General features: G+C 41.9%; 2 protein-coding genes across 3 annotated transcripts in view; one reads left to right on the forward strand and one right to left on the reverse strand.

Annotated features, from left to right (window-relative positions):
• The window catches only part of LOC119827553 (torsin-1A-interacting protein 2-like), a 36,181-nt gene extending 30,770 nt beyond the window's left edge, over positions 1-5,411 (reverse strand). The window contains exon 1 of the mRNA XM_038349326.1: positions 5,254-5,411. The gene's annotated coding sequence lies outside the window, so the exon portion shown is untranslated. The remainder of the gene's footprint in view (positions 1-5,253) is intronic.
• Positions 4,701-13,313, forward strand: part of Tor1aip1 (torsin 1A interacting protein 1) — a 29,125-nt gene continuing 20,512 nt past the window's right edge. Inside the window, exons 1-3 of one of the 2 annotated variants that reach the window (XM_038349328.1) lie at positions 4,701-5,410; positions 7,276-7,350; positions 8,860-8,907. In XM_038349328.1, the coding sequence (XP_038205256.1) occupies positions 4,942-5,410; positions 7,276-7,350; positions 8,860-8,907 (592 nt within the window). In that variant the 5' untranslated portion in view covers positions 4,701-4,941. The remainder of the gene's footprint in view (positions 5,411-7,275; positions 7,351-8,859; positions 8,908-13,313) is intronic. The other variant, XM_038349329.1, reaches the window with a different exon arrangement.

A 13,313-nucleotide genomic window follows, 5' to 3' on the forward strand; every position in this document is an offset into this window, starting at 1 on the left:
TAATCTAAATCTCAGTTTGCGCATGTGTCGATGGGGATAAGTATACCCACATGAAGTTATGAACTCCAAAGTAGCACGTCTGCTAATGGACAATAGTAGGCTAGGAATCAAAAACAGATATTTTGGGGCATAGTGGTGAACGCCTTTAATCCCACACTCAGAAGGCAGATCTCTGAGTTTTACTTTAAAACAAGATTTGAGTTGCCCAGGCTTAAACTCAAGATCTTCCTTCCCATATGGGGATTAACAGGCCTGTGCCACCAGGCCAGACTCCAGTTACATTTTCATTTTTATAGTGTTTAAATTTTGTCTGTGAGAATGAGCAGAGCCATCTACCATGACTTCAGTTTACTTACAGTATTGGCATCTTTTCCTTTTGTTTGTTATTTATTTTGCCTTTTTGAGACAGGGTCTCACCATGTACCTCTCGCTGGCCTGGAGCTAACTATATAGACCAGGCTGGCCTAGAACTCACAGAGTCTTCCAAGTGCTGGGACTCATTGTATGCACTACCATGTCTGTTTTTTATTGTTTCTCAAGACAGGGTTTCTGTGTGTAGCCCCTGGCTGTCCGGGAACTCACTTTGTAGACCAACCAGGCAGGCCTCCAAATCACATAGATCTGTCTCTAACTTTGAGTTCAGGAATTAAAAGCGTGTGCCACCATGCCAGCATATTTTTTTAAAAATAAATGACAACAACAACAAAAAAAAATCAAGATTTTATTAGCCACGCAGTAGTGGCCCATGCCTTTTAGTCCCCAGACCAGCCTGGTCTACAAGAGCTAGCTCCAGGACAGGCTCTATGCTGCAGAGAAACCCTGTCTCGAAAAACCAAAAAAAAAAAAAAAAAAAGTAAAATAAAATAAAAATAAAAAAATAAAAAGAATTTCTGTGAGTTCAAGGTCAGCCTACTCTACAAAGCTAGTTCCTGGACAGTCAAGGCTGTTATTATGGTGAAATCCTGTCTGGAAAAACAAAAAAAAAACAAAAAAACCAAGGTTTTACTATGTAACCCTGCCAGATATAAATTTACTAAGGAGATGACGCTAGCTTCAAACCCTCAAAAACATTCACCTACTTAATGCAACTCCCACCCACACCATAGTGCTGGAATTAAAGGTATATGCTATCAAATTTTTTTTTTAAAAAAAGGATATTATGTAGCCCAATGCTGGCCTCTAACTCTAACTCTAACTCTCACTACATAGCAGAGAATGACCCTGAACTTCTGACCCTCCTGCCTCCATCTTAGGACTGTACCACCACATATAATAGTTTATACAGTTTATAGGACCCAAAAATTACTGCATGCTAGGCAAGCATTCTGCCAACTGAGCTACATCCCCAGCACTTCCTCCTTTCCTTATTAAAATTAATAATTTTGCCCTTACTGCAAAAGCCATAACCCCCATAGTATTTCCCTGCCCAATCAGAAATGTGATTATGCACAATAAAGCTTTTAAAGAAAGATTTTATTTATATGTATTTGTATATTTATATGTATGTGTACACATGTGCCTATGGGAGTTAATGTGAGCTATGTTTTTGCAGACGGTCAAGGACGCCAACAGAGGGTATCAGATTACCTAAAATTGGAGTTACAAGCTATTGTGGGCCACCATGTTGGTGCTGGGAACAATAAGAACAGCAAGAACAGTAAGCACTTTTAAGATTTGAGCAAACTCTCCAGCCACCCCCACACCTCTTCAATAATAAAAAATATATTTTTAAATGATTTGCCAAGCATGGTGACAAATATCTGTAATCCTAGCACTTGGGAGATTGGAGTGAAAGAGTCAGGAGTTCAAAGTTAGCCTCAGTTTTATAGTGAGTTCTAGGCCAGACTGGGCTATATTAGACCCTGTTTCAAAAAGCCCTACTCAATAAAATATTTACATTTAAAACAGCTGACAAGCACTGATTGTTCTTCCAGAGGATGGAGACACCCAAACAGTGTAACTCCAATTACAGGGGATCAAATGCCCTCCTCTGGCTTTCATGGGCACCAGGCACACACAGGTACACAGGCATACATGCAGGCAAAACACCTATGCACAATTTTTTTTCCACTTAAAAGTTGCTTAATTTAGCAGCCGGGTGGTGGTGGCACACGCCTTTAATCCCAGCACTCTACCAGAAGGTAGAGGTAGGCAGATCTCTGTGAGTTCAAGGCCAGCCTGGTCTACAAGAGCTAGTTCCAGGTTAGGCTCTAAAGCTACAGAGAAACCCTGTCTTGAAAAACCAAAAAAAGTTGCTTAATTTAGAAAGCCAACATAAAGAGCACATGATTTCTAGATACAGCTGTTAGCTACACATGAGTTAATTCCAGTCATTAATTTCAATTTCACTTTTGTGTATCTATAGTCCCTAACATATGGCAAATTCTCTCAGTAAAACTCTTCATTTTTCAACATTTCCCAAATTCCCAAAGAAACTGTGTAAAGTTCAAAGCTCAGATTGCCACACTGATGGCCCAGAAAAATCTCTTATATTACTGGAAATGAAGTCGACTGTTTATAATGCTACCTCTTTTAGTATGCAAGGGTGGCCCAAAAGAGATTGGAAAACATCTACAGTAGAATATCTGGTTTGACAAGAATTTGGCTTTAACTGACAGTAATCAAAGTTTCGTGTTTGCAAAGTTGCTAGGAGTGGGTGGCAGAAGCCAGAGTTAAGATGACTCATTCCTATAACCTAGATAAGAAGGAAAATCCTAAGCAAATATCTGTTAATGTCAATGCTAACACTACCTGCCTCTAAACTAACATTCTCATTTTTTCTTTTAAAAAGCTATTCATAAGCCGTTTTATAAGCAGTTTTTATTTCAAAATAACATACATGCCAATTATCCAATAATCTTTGTAACCTCTCATTTTCTCTGATTGACCAATTATATATATAAAACCTCTTTGTTTTCTTTTTCAATGCATCCTCCAAACCAGAGTTTTACAAGCCAGCACCCATGTTGTCCTTAGTCATCTGTTGTGGTAAATGTTTTAAAGAGACTCTTAACACACACACACACACACACGTACACACAGTGCATAATATGAGCTTAGAATATTAATACTATAAAATTTACATCCTTTGGCTGGGCGGTGGTGGCACATGCCTTTAATCCCAGCACTCGGGAGGCAGAGGCAGACGGATCTCTGAGCTCGAGACCAGCCTGGTCTACAGAGCTAGAGCTAGCTCCAGGACATGCTCTAAAGCTGCAGAGAAACCCTGTCTCAAAAAAAAAAAAAAAAAAAAAAAAAAACCAAAAATTTACATCCTTTTAATGCTGTACATTTATGAAAGAATTTTTGATTGTTAATTGTGTAAATTTACAAAGAAAGCATTACTGAAAACACACAAGCCTGATATTTAAAAAAAAAGTCTCACAAATCATCCAGCCTGCCATGAATAAGTATCACTTTTGTTTTTCCTTAAACAGATTTTTAAAAAAAGATGTGGGGAGGGTATAGTGAGCCACACCTTTATTTAGTTCCTAGCACTTGGGGGTTCAGAGGCAGGTAGATCTCTGTGAGCTTGGGGACAGTCTAATTTCTCTGGCTGTATTTCTTTGTATATAATAAACACTGCTAAACGAAGTTCCAAGAAGTATATCCTGCCTGACTCTAAATCATCTAATTCTTTATGTTGGTGACCAAACTTATGAACTACTAGTGAAAATTTCAATAACTGGGAATTTGCGTAAGTTTGAGCAACAATTTAAGGTCATTATTTAAAATACTGTAAAAGGAAATACATTTTTTTCAAAACCATTGTTAATTGGCTTCCAAACAAAAACTTAAAATTGATTCCTTTAGGACTAAGGATACAGCTTATTGGTAATCCACTTGCCTAGTAAGCTTGAGGCCCCAAGTTCAGTCCCCAGCACTTGTGGGAGTGGGGGGTCTATTCATTTATATCATAGAAAGTTCTCCAAGGAGACATGCTATATATTTGAGTGTAGCAGGTTTTCTCTCAATAGTAACTCAGATTTACAAGTAAGTTGACCTTCCTTCAATTTGTCTAAATTTAGTTATAAACCTCTGGATTATATGTGTAAATATGCTATACAGAATTGAGAGTTTTGTCCATGTTTTCATAGTCTGTGAATGCAGAAACTCTAATAAATGAAAGGCAGAAATACCACATCCAGAATCGAAGTAAAATGGCCGTCAAAATCGCACTACTGCTTTTATTCAGGTACCTGTTCATCTACACTGTGCCTAACGCAGCATTCAGTCTTCCCAACTGTGCTGCTGGAACAGAAGTTTCAGGAATAAGGTTATTAGGCTACGTTTCAAAAATGGAAATCCACCCAACGAGTATTACTCAACACGATTTTAAAGGGCCCGTGAGTGAGTTAAAAGTTTAAACTGGGATAAGGTGCTTAACACTCTAATTTTTGCTGTAAAATGACATGCAAAAATATCTCCGATCATTCCTCCTCCTAGGGACTTCAGAAAAGGAGTAGGTGGAAAACTGCGCAACAGCTTGGGATCAAGGGAAACTCGCCCTTTCCCAGAGCCTCTGGGACCCGGGATCAGCGAGCGCCTCCTGTGGGGAGGCAACGGGACACCAACAGTTGGCACGGGCCACCTGTTCCACCACCTCCTCGTCGCCGCCACCTTTCCCTCCCTCAAAGCCAAGGACAGCGACGTCCTCCTCCCACTTCCCCTCCTCTTTGGTGTCTCGAGCCAGGAGGCGGGAGTGACCCACAGCAGCTGACCCAGCTCGGGCACTGCCTCTCCCACAGCCCTCAGGACACACCATGGGCCCAGAGGCTGGTTGGTGGCACACTAGCGACGACGCAGGCGGTGGCCCCGGCGACTCTCAACTACCTCCCTGACCACTACGACAACCTCCCCGAAGCCATCGCCACCACCTGCAGGGGATTCCACCCGCGGCAAAGCCACCCCCACAACGGACTAACAGCTACGTAAACAATTATGGAGGGAGAGAGGAGGCCGACCGAGGGGCTGGGGGAAGGATGGGCCATCGACGTCACGCCCAGAGCCCCCATCCGGGAACTAAGGCGGAGGCTCGCCCCTCAAAATGGCGACAGCAGTGACGCGCCTGCGTACGGAACGCATCCGTCGCGCCCCGGACGACGGGAAGTGAGGTTTTCAGAAGAGCCGCCAGAAGTGTACGGCGACTTCGAGCCCCGGGTGGCCAAAGAAAGGTCCCCGGGGGGAAGACGAACCCCGCCAGAAAAGTTCCGGCCGGATTCCGCGAAAGAGGAAGTGAGAGAAAGCGCTTACAATCTTCGGTCTCGACCACGGAGGCGGCGGGGACCCCAGGAAGCCGAGGAGATGAAGACGCGAAGGGCGGCCCGGGTTAAGCAGTTCTCACAGCAGCCTCAGCCGCAGGCGTCTCCGACTACGAGCAGGCGAGGGTTCCGGGACTCTGAGTCCTCAGGTGAGGACAGCGGAGATAACAGTCTCTGCTGCCAGCTCCCGGGCGTGCGCAGTGGCGGACACGGGCAGGGCCGGCGGGAGGAGCGCCCCTGTGGAGTCCGGCCCCGCCGGGCTAGGGGTGGCTGCGGCCCTTTGGGCGCGCACTCCCGGGCTGAGTCCACCCGGACCCTCAGGAGGGAGGGACGCACAGAAAGATGCGGAAAGATGGTGGTGCGGAGCGAGCCGAGAGGATGCGGGGAGCTCTGCCCTGTCGCTGAGCATCACTTTAGGGGAGTCTAGGTCGCCTCTTTCTGCTGGCTTTTGATAGCGTCGGCGATTAAGCCATTGTCGGGAATCCAAAATTACTTTAGATTCGGTTTCATTTCCGTGCCCTCTGAGAAGGCTTCTATCGAAGCCACTTCCATTTCCTTTTTTTTTTTTTTTTTTTTCAATCTCGGGGCCACCAAGTCCCAAGCTGAGACTCATGGTTTTAAGTTAACTTTCCAGTCGATTTCTCTTCGCGGCAAAACTGGGGAAAAGAGACGTTTTCTAGGCGGATGCTACGAAGAATAGCCAACCTTAATAAATTTGTTTGTGACTTTACTCCAAGTGTGGTGGTCTCTCCCCACCCCACCCCCGTTTGAAGGCCATCCCTGTAACCTCAAGTACCTAAACAAATCAAGACCGACAAAGTACCGAAATAAAACAAGGTTCTATTAATTAGGGAAGCTTCTTCTAAGTGAACCCCCAACTGCCGACAGTGTGTGTACTGTATTTTTAGTTAAGTCACAGGTGAATCAAATTGCTTTAAAAACATCCTTCCACACCCTGATCTCAGATATTACTGAGTTGTCACAGGTGGTTTCTAGTAAGCCCCATGAAAATCACCTAACTGTGAGGTAAAATTTGCAGAGTTTGAGTCACAATGGAATGACATAGCTGATAGTAGACATTGATAGATCTATAGAAGTAGTGAATATTTAGCTTGGAGCACAATAAACGGCTCGCAGGTTTAACCTCCTTGCCCCTAAAATCCTGACACACTTGAAGACCTGTTGATTTTGGAGCTTTAATGCCACAGATGTGCACGTCCTTGTGAATGCAGCATGATAGTTTCTTTCATATATATGTTAGTAGTGTTTCTTTTAAGATGATAAACTTCTTGAAAAACAGGAACCTGTCATGTATGCCTCATAGTAATTTAGGTATTTGGTTTAATTCTGTCTTAGAATCTGGGAGCAACTGTATTACTTTTTTATTGACTCTCCCTAAGAGCCTCCTCCTGTACCTGTACTTAAATAAAGTTTTCCTTTTGGGACATTTTTAAAGGATTTAAACATTTCTTCTACCTGCTTAATCCTCATCAATTTTGAATCTTTTGAGACAGGGTTTCTCTATAGCTTTGGAGGCTGTCCTGGAACTAACATTGTAGACCACAGGCTGGCCTTGAACTCACAGAGATCTGCCTGTCTCTTTTTTTCTAAAGTAACATTTTTGTTGTAAAGCAACAATTAATGTTTATATTTTGTTTTACTTATATGTGTGCCTGGGCAGTTGTGTGTATCTGTGTGAATGTATTCACACTTGTGAGCAGGTACTCTTTCTTGGAAGCCAGAAGATGACATCAGGTCCGTTGGAACTGACGTTACTTGGACTGGTGTGCTGGGATCCTCCAGTCCTCTGAAAGAGTAGCAAATGCTCTTAACTACTGGCCCCTCTCTCTAGGCCTCATTACACTATGCCTTCATAAGAATTCTGACTAGTTCAAGTTCTAGTTTTGAAACTAGAGAAATTGAGAACTTGCATCTGTTCTGTTAAATGTGCAGACTTTGTGCCTTGATTTCTCCCAGATCGGCTAACTTGTTTTATCTCTTGTCCTTTCTGCAGAGGATGAATCTTCTTCCCAAATTGTTACAAACCAAACAGCCTCAAAGAAAACTGTCAAAACACCAGAGACTTCAAGTAAGAATAATTTGCTTTTTGTTTTTCTCTTTACCTGTCAAGGGCTCACCAAGAATTACAACTCACACTTGAGAGTTTTGTTAGTCTTTACCAGTTCTCTAAGTTAAGCCATGTGGTACTTCCAAGGACAGACAAGAGTGAACCATTGATTGAGTTCAACTATCAGCTACTTTATGTATGTGTTAATCTTCACAGCCTTGCAGGGACGTGTTCTGCCCCCGTAGTAGATGAGAAAGCTAGAGCTCTGAGTACCTAAGATGCTTCTCAACCGCGTGGGATGGGACTAAACTAAAGTTCAGGCTCACGTTTGTCTGCCCGAGGCCTTCCCATCCTCCCCACACCGCCACTTTGACTCTCAGGTGACGACTCATAAAGTGCCACGTGCCACGTGCCACGTGCCACAGTGCCTTCTGCTTAGCTGCTTCTGCTAAAACCCTGGCACAGTGAGTTTCAGTCCTGTCAGCTTATTCCTATGTTTCGTTAAACCCAAGCTGTCGTCGCTTTATGTACCACCCAGAAGAGAAAAGATACTGCCAATTTCCTGATAATTTATGATAACATGCCATAATTACATAGCATGATTTCAGAGATGTTTAAAACGTAATAAAGAAAAATTGTCTTAGAATCACTCTAAAAGGGAAATAGTTTACATGTTATGTTTAGTAGTTTACTGAAGGTTTTTTTGTTTTGTTTTTAACTCTTGTGTGTCTATGATGTGTGTAGGTGCCACTGTGCACTTGTGAAGGTCAGAGAAAAGCCTTATGAAGTAGATTCCCTTCTATCGCTACATGAGTCATGGGGATTGAATTCAGATTGTTAGATTTGGCAGCAAGTACCTTTACCCATGGAGCCATCCCACTGGCCTAAGCAAATGTGTCTTTATACAAATGACTTTATTACAAACCCTTTACCTTTGATCTAAGACCATCTGAAATGAAACATGGCTAGCACTAATATTTTATTTAAAATTATCTATCTATCTATTCCTGGTCATATACTTGATTAAATAGTTGAACAGACTATGTTAACTCCAAAAATGTATCACAAGTATATATCACAAAGTGTGATAGCTCGTGCCTGTGACGCCAACACTTGAAAGGCCAAGGCAGGAGAGTTCCTCCAGCATAAGGCCTGCCTGTGCTACTAAGTGAAACCTGTCTCCAAAGTAAGCAGAGGCCAATCTCGCACATAGAAGAAACAATCAAGTTGATGATATAATGCATATTTTGGTCTCCACCCTACCCTACTTTGACATGCTGAGGATTGAACCCAAGGCTTAATATAAGCTGAAAAAGCTACATTTCTTCAAGACCATATATTTTATATAGCAGGTAAATTCACTCTAGTTCACTGTTGTTAGTAGTTCCCAGGAGGCCATCCAGTAGAGAAATTTGCCTTTAGTTCTCGATCATAATCAAAGTTTGGGAAACCTTGACCAAATGAGAATGATTGCATATTAAATCTTATGTTTCACATATTTTTCTCTTCCTGCACCCTTGATGCGTGAAGATCCTTTAAGTAACTTATGCAGACCCCCACTAAGAAGCCCAAGATCTGGTAAGAGATCACTCTGTTGATTTAACTCTTTCTTATAAAGACAGTGTAACTTCTAGACGAGACGTTTATTCTTGTGGATCAAAATTTGGCCAGGCATGGTGGTGCACACTTTAATCCTAGAACTTTGGAGACAGAGGCAGGGGAATCAGGAGACCACGATCATCTTGGCTACAGAGAGGTTTTTTGTTGTTGTTTGTTTTGTTTTGTTTTGTTTTTCAAGACAGGGTTTCTCTGTAGCTTTGGAGCCTGTCCTGGAACTAGCTCTTGTAGCCCAGGCTGGCCTCGAACTTACAGAGATCCGCCTGCCTCTGCCTCTGCCTTTCGAGTGCTGGGATTAAAGGCGTGCACCACCTCCACCCAGCGGCTACAGAGAGTTTAAGGCCAGCGTAAGGTAGGTAAAACGAATAAGTCTTTCTGCATCCTTTGTCTGTTGTCCACCTTGCCTTAACATCAGAAGAGATATTTTCACCTGCATCTTCTGACAGGGCTGAGGCTTGAGCCCACAGCCTTGCACATGCTAGACAAGCTTTCTTCCAGAGCTGTAACTACCGCAGGTCTCCCTTTTTGAACATATAGCTTGGATCAGTGAATATTCTGTTCTTCCTTGCTGCTTGTTTCCACTTCATTTCGCATGTGTCAAGATATCTTTTCATATTGATATATATAAAAGGCTTCTGGGTTGTTTTTAAAAGATTATTTCTTATGTGGTGGTGTGGTTCTTTTTTGCTTGCATGATGCTTTCAAATTAAGGTCAAGGACTTTTTAGTTTTCTCAGTATATTACTAACAAAAAACTCAAAGACAAAAGCATGGAGCTATAAAATGTTGGGGCCTCAATGAATTTTCTCTTGACTAAAACTTTGGAAGTCCTTCAATCGTTACTCCATACAATCTACTTGCACTTTCTTTTCTGCTTATTGGTCCTTTCTATTAGATCTCTGTTGCATCTCTGCTTCTGCCTTTAAGAAGATAAGATCTCATCTGAGCCTGTGGTTAAGGAACTGTATGCTGCTTTTCCTTTTCAGTTCTAATCATTTTCTTGCTGTCTTTCTTACAGATTCAACATACAAAACAAATGGAAATACTAAAATGGATGAAATAGGGTTGCTTTTCTCTAATTTTTAGATGTTCTTATTGAGGATTCTTAGCAAGACGTACAGGTGTGTGTGTTTTGTGGTTGGCTCGAGACTATTACTTTGTTCATATCAGCTTTTGAGGCAGTGTCCCTGAAACGATGGCCTACTGTAATTCCTTAGGTTTTACTCTGGCTAAAATTATGTCTTATTTATTACCTAACTCCTATGAAAACACGTCGTAATAAAGTACTTCTGTGTGGTGCTAAGGATTGAACCATGGCCTCACACATGCTTGCCATGCATTCTACAGCTGAGCCTCATCCTCTCAATCCTCCTGTGTGTCTTGTTCTGTTTTTGTTGCTATTGTTGTTTTGGTTTTGATTTGTTTTATGAAACAAGGTTTCATGTATTGTGACTGGTCTCGGCTATGTAGCTGAGGATAATCTGGAACTCTTGATCCTCCTGCCTTCACCTCCCAAGTGCTTGAATTACAGATGTGTGCCACCAGACCTAACAAAGTAAGGTACTTTCTATTAGCCTTTGTAAAATGTATATACTGTGAGGAGAAAGGAAATGTCAGCTAAGGTATTCTATTCCCCTAGATTAAGAAACTCATGTTTGTTTCCTAAAGTCATGCCCTTTGCCTTTTTGTTGTTGTTTCACTGATTTAAATTCTTTATAGTGTTTGACTTGATATAGAACATGAGATTTCAACATCTGGTTTTATAGTATTTGACTTGATATAGAACATGAGATTTCAACATCTGGTTTTAGGGATCTAGGGATGTGGTTCAGGAGTAAGCATGATTCTTGCATACATGAAGTATGGAATTCAAAATCCCAGCACCTACATAAGAAGACAAGCATGGCTTCAGTGCTTGTAACCATAACTGCTGTGTATTGGAGGCAGATGGATCCTGGATGCTCCACGGCTAGCTTTCCTAGCTGAAATAACAAATTCAGGTTAAGGAAAACACCCTGTCTGATGGGAATAAGGCAAAGGACACTAGAGGAAGACAATCATTGTCTTCCTCCAGTCTCTACTTGCTCACGTGTGGGCACACACCTGCACACACATACACAAATAAGGAAGATGTATATATAAAACAGTAAAATCTGTAGCTTTAACTGGGCCTGTTGGCTCATGCCTTAGTCCCAGTTCTTAGCAAGAAAAGGCAAGATGACCAGGAGTTCAAAGCCATCTTAGCTTTACGTGAGGCTACGTTGGATGCAGTTGGAATTCATTTAAAATTTAAAGACAAATTTTAAAAAGTTTTCCGTTATAAGTGCATAGTTACAACTTCCTGTAGTAACCATGTTTACCTAGGCCTGGTCTAAGTTTTACAGAATACTTTAAAATCCAGTTTCTGGATGCTAAGATGAACTTTGCAATATGTACCGTATCATATGTGCTTTTACTTACAAGAGTTTACTTTTTGATTTTTTTTTTTTTTTAGTAGAGTCAGAGCCTCATTTAGTCCAGGTTAGCCTCAAACTCACTATGTAGCCAAGAATGACTTAGAACTCATGATCTTCCTATCTTCACTGTCCAAGTCTAGGATTACATACTTTTGCCACCATGCCCAGCTTCCATGAGAGTTTCTTAAATTCTCTATTTAACTGGGCATAATTTATTTAACACGCACATGTATTTAACATGGGGACGTGACTGTAGTAATCATAGCACCTGGGGTAAGTAGGGGGCAGTGGTAAAACAGGATTGCCATAGTTCATGGCTAGTCGGGGCTACATTAGAGTTCTAGGCCTGCATGGACTACCGAGCAAGACTGTCTTTAAAAAGAAAAAAAAAAATAAAGGAAGCTGAATTAGCGGGAAGTGAAATCAAAGCAGGACGTAAGTCATAGGTACTGTTGATTCATCATCAGATTGTATTTAATTATTTATATAGGCTTTTTAAGATATTTTTATTTTATGTATATTAATGTTTGCCAGCATGTATGTGTGTGTGTCTGGTGCCCATGGAGGTCAGAAGAAGGCATCAGATCTGGAACTAGAGTTACATGTGGTTGTGAGTCAGCCTGTGGGGGCTGGGAATTGAACCCTGGTCCTCTAGAGGAGTAGCCAATGCTCTAACTACTGAGCCATCTCTCTAGCCCAGGCTGTATATTCTTATAGCTTCCATTAAAAGATGAAAACAAGCCAGACACACAACTATATAGCCTTAGCACTTTGAAGACTTGATAGAGAAGGATCAGAAGTGGGAAGACAGCACGACCCTATAATCCTGTCTCCAAAAAAAGAAAGAAAAGAGATGAAATGTTTAAAACCTTGTATCAACTCTTACATAGTGAGTAGTAGTCTCAGACTGTTTTTCTTATGTTGCTATGTATGAACAAACTTCTTTTTAACCACTTCCTATGTCATTGACTGACCTAAATGCTAGGACCATAAAGGGCTATGAGGCTTTTTCTTTTAAATCTCAGAAGTATGTTAGGTAATGAAAAGAAAAATACGATTAAAAGTTACTGGAATCTCAACACTCAGAAGGCTGGGCAGGACTGTGAGTTTGAGGTCAGCCTGGGCTACTAGCTCAAACGAAAAGTGGTCGTAACTGTAAGTTGTTATAACAGTTTGTGGTGAATATGGAGGGAAAGTGCCCTGCATGGAGAGGTTCAGCTTTTTAAGTAGGAAAGACATTTGATTGAAATTTGAAATACAAATAGCAGGCAAGGGCAGGAAAGAGACTTGCAAATACTGCAGTCTGCCTTTGGACCTCACTAATTTGCCTTTAGAGACCGTGTGTTGAAGGAGCTACAAATCCTCGATATTGGTGACAGCAACTACGTTAGTGGTCTCTTCGTTAGACGCCTTGAGTAATGTGTAGAATGATGTTCTCAGTCCCAATAAGGATTGCTGTGTGTCTGTCTCTGGGTGTGTAGAGGTCAGAGGACAACTTGTTGGAGTCAGTTTTTCTTCTTTCTCTCTCTCTCTCTCTCTCTCTCTCTCTCTCTCTCTCTCTCTCTCTCTTTTCTCTTTTTTTCTTTCTCTCTCTCTCTCTCTCCTCTCTCTCCTCTCTCTTTCTCTCTTCTCCTCTCCTCTCTTCTTTCTCCCTCTCTCCCTCTCTTCCTTCCTTCCTTCCTTCCTTCCTTCCTTCCTTCCTTCCTTCCTTCCTTCCTTTCGGTTTTTCAAGACAGGGTTTCTCTGTAGCTTTGGAGTCTGTCCTGGAACTAGCTCTTGTAGACCAGGCTGGTCTCGAACTCACAGAGATCCGCCTGCCTATGCCTCCCAAGTGCTGGGAATAAAGGCGTGTGCTACCACCGCCCAGCCATTTTTTCTTTATTTTCCTTCCACTATTGGGGTTACAAGAAAG

The sequence above is a fragment of the Arvicola amphibius genome, chromosome 12 (genome assembly GCF_903992535.2).
Source record: "Arvicola amphibius chromosome 12, mArvAmp1.2, whole genome shotgun sequence".
NCBI classification, from domain to species: Eukaryota; Metazoa; Chordata; class Mammalia; order Rodentia; family Cricetidae; genus Arvicola; species Arvicola amphibius.